General features: G+C 41.4%; 1 protein-coding gene across 1 annotated transcript; it reads right to left on the bottom strand.

Moving 5' to 3' along the window:
• Positions 1-973: 973 nt before the first annotated feature.
• On the bottom strand, positions 974-2693 carry helt (helt bHLH transcription factor; the record flags this gene model as incomplete). The annotated part of the gene is made up of 4 exons (XM_083924772.1): positions 974-1449; positions 1713-1809; positions 1983-2087; positions 2667-2693. 4 exons carry the CDS (start codon positions 2691-2693, stop codon positions 974-976), a joined length of 705 nt encoding a protein of 234 aa, XP_083780898.1.

Raw genomic sequence — 2693 nt, 5'->3', positions numbered from 1 at the left:
TCTTCCCTGTATAACATCCCTCTTTACTCCTGATGAATAGTAAACCCTCATTTCCCTAAACAGATGGAAATAGTCAAACTTGGCTAAAGTTCAGGAGGAAGAACTTTTATCTTGTTTTGACACTTTCTTCTGTAACGCTTTGAGATCCTAAATAAAACGTTTTTTTCAAACACATGGTAAGTATTTTCTTTCCTTCATTATGAAACTGTGTGCCTTGTATGGACATCTTTATTGACTTATTTTCTCTTATTAGGTCCAAAGATGTTTTGTATTCAATCACAGATTTGAATGCTAAGGAAGGGGGAGTGTTGGGTGAGTGAATGGTTTTGTTAACTGCAGGTTTGTTTAAGTCAGGAGCTGGTGGCCCAGTGGGAATCAGGCTCATGTCTGCCCCCTGGAAACCTGCTGCGACACCCATTAAACCCACAGATCAGCCCAGAAACACAGCTGTGGATCAGGCTGAGGAAAACTAGTACACAAATGAGCCTTCTGATACAGATTTAACCCAGCATTGTCCCAATGATGCATTTTGCTATGAAAATGACCCCAAACAGTCTTAATGTACTTCATTGTTTAATTTTGGGTCATAAAAAAGACATATAGGCTAAGCTCTGGTTCAGGCTAGATATGTGTTTGTTTAATGATGAGTAGATATACAGAAAATAATGTGTAAGGCAACCCCGTAGCTATAATTCACTGAGGATGGAAAATGTCAGAAATATTATATATTTTCACAAAGTTTCACTGGAAAATGTTTTTGCTATCTTCTCTTCTCTTTTTTTTTTTATTCCTGCATGTATTTCACTATTATCGTGGAGATTTCTGGACGTATGCACTTATAGAGCGACACCTAAAACTGAGTGTAAATGATCACAAAAAAGCTGAGTTTGAGTCAGAAATATTTATTCATAACATGTACAAGATCCATTTCCATCATTCACAAATATATAAATAAAAACAATATAAAAACTATTTACATAGCGTGTTGCGCACTGTGCAAACTGAACGTGTTTGCGTGCGTGTGACCGATGAAGTTGAAATAGTGGTGATCGAGTCCCTGCACCGGTGACAAGTAGCCACCGTGCTGCTGTGTGTGCGCAGACAGCGGCACTGTTGGGTACGAGATGCCCGGGCTGCGGGTCGAGCTGTGCCAGGAGAAGTGTCCCGGTGGACTCTGCTGGTACACTGAGTCAGACGGACTGTGGCTTTGGTGCTCCGGAGAGGAGTGCAGCTGGTTGAGGTAGTCAGAAGGTTCTGGCATCGAGACGACAGAGCCGAACACAGGCTCGGTGACCACACGGGATTTTGACTGTAAGAAGGCAAGGATCCGTGCGTACTTGATGTCTTTGGTTTCAGCCCTGTCCTCTGTGGTCAGGTAGTGCACCAGGTTCTTCATACACTCGTGGTATCCGTAGTGGAAGTAGTTTGCAAACTCAGACAGCAGCTCACCTGTAATGAATCACAGTAAACAGCGATTACAACTCTGCGCGTGAAATGATAAACGAGTCCGACGCAACATAGTTTTTGTGCGTAAAGCTTGACCCGCAACAAAATGTATACATATAAGTTCGGTTAAACTAAGGATTACATAAATACACACATAACCCAGAGTTATACCTAATCAGTATTTCAGAAATGTCGACACAGTCTATTATCAGAAATGCGGGATTGGGGTGCGTAAAGTGTTGGGGCTCCGTAAAGAGTTTGCTCACCTTTTTCTCTCCCACGGGGGAAATCCGCCGAGTGGAGCGCTCTCAGATACTGAACTGTCATTTCCAAGATTTCAGCTTTCTCCAGTTTTCCAGAATTCTACCAAAACATCAAAAAGTTCAACATTAGAGATAGTTTGACTGCCAATATTACATGACCAGATTCTTCGATAAACATTGCCTAAGAAACCATTTCTTGCCTAATTATCAACGTTGTAGAATGAATAAGATATATCCAACATATGATTTACATTACACTCTACAACACCATACCTGTTTTGCCAGGGCCATTGGTACAGTTTTTCCTAATTCATTAAGGCAGCGGTTAATGCGGTCCCGTCTTCGTTTCTCAATGACTTTGTGAGAGATGGGAGTTCTCTGTGAAAACAGGAGAGGGAATACGTGAGCACACAGAGAACATATAATACGCCTCATTTACAAATATTATTTCAATCAGAAACACGAACATAAATCAAACAGGAAGGTATTAATTAAAAGAAATGGAGCGACGAAATATTTTGAAGATCTATAACTCTCCAAGAGTTTTGCGCCGCGCGCTGAGCTGCTCCAGAGCGCGCGGCACAAAACTGCGCTCCGAGCGGTTTCCATAACTCTGAAGCCATATTGGTAATGTTTTATATCTCTTTTAGTAAATTTAGCATACAATAAGTGTTTGCACCCCACTTAATTCCATAATAAATGCCAATTATTCGGTAAGTGTCAGACAGACTGTTTTACACCAGCAGCACGCTGTAGTTCCCCTGTAACGCGTGCCACAGAGGCGATGGACAATAGATTTCCCACCACTAGCATGAAAATTACTCCAAGCTGTGGTCGAACAATATTTGTAGTAAATACTGAAATACAAAATTCCATAAAGTGACTCAAAAGTGTGAAAAGTGCAGCGTTGCCAAAATGTTAAGTCCTCATAATGCAGAGCGCACATGGAGCGCGTACCTTCCTGTCTTTCATTTTAGATGCCAT

The sequence above is a fragment of the Echiichthys vipera genome (assembly GCF_963691815.1).
Source record: "Echiichthys vipera genome assembly, chromosome: 2".
NCBI classification, from domain to species: Eukaryota; Metazoa; Chordata; class Actinopteri; order Perciformes; family Trachinidae; genus Echiichthys; species Echiichthys vipera.
The sequence above is the reverse complement of the archived record's forward strand: the minus strand, read 5'-3'. Positions and strand labels throughout refer to the sequence as shown.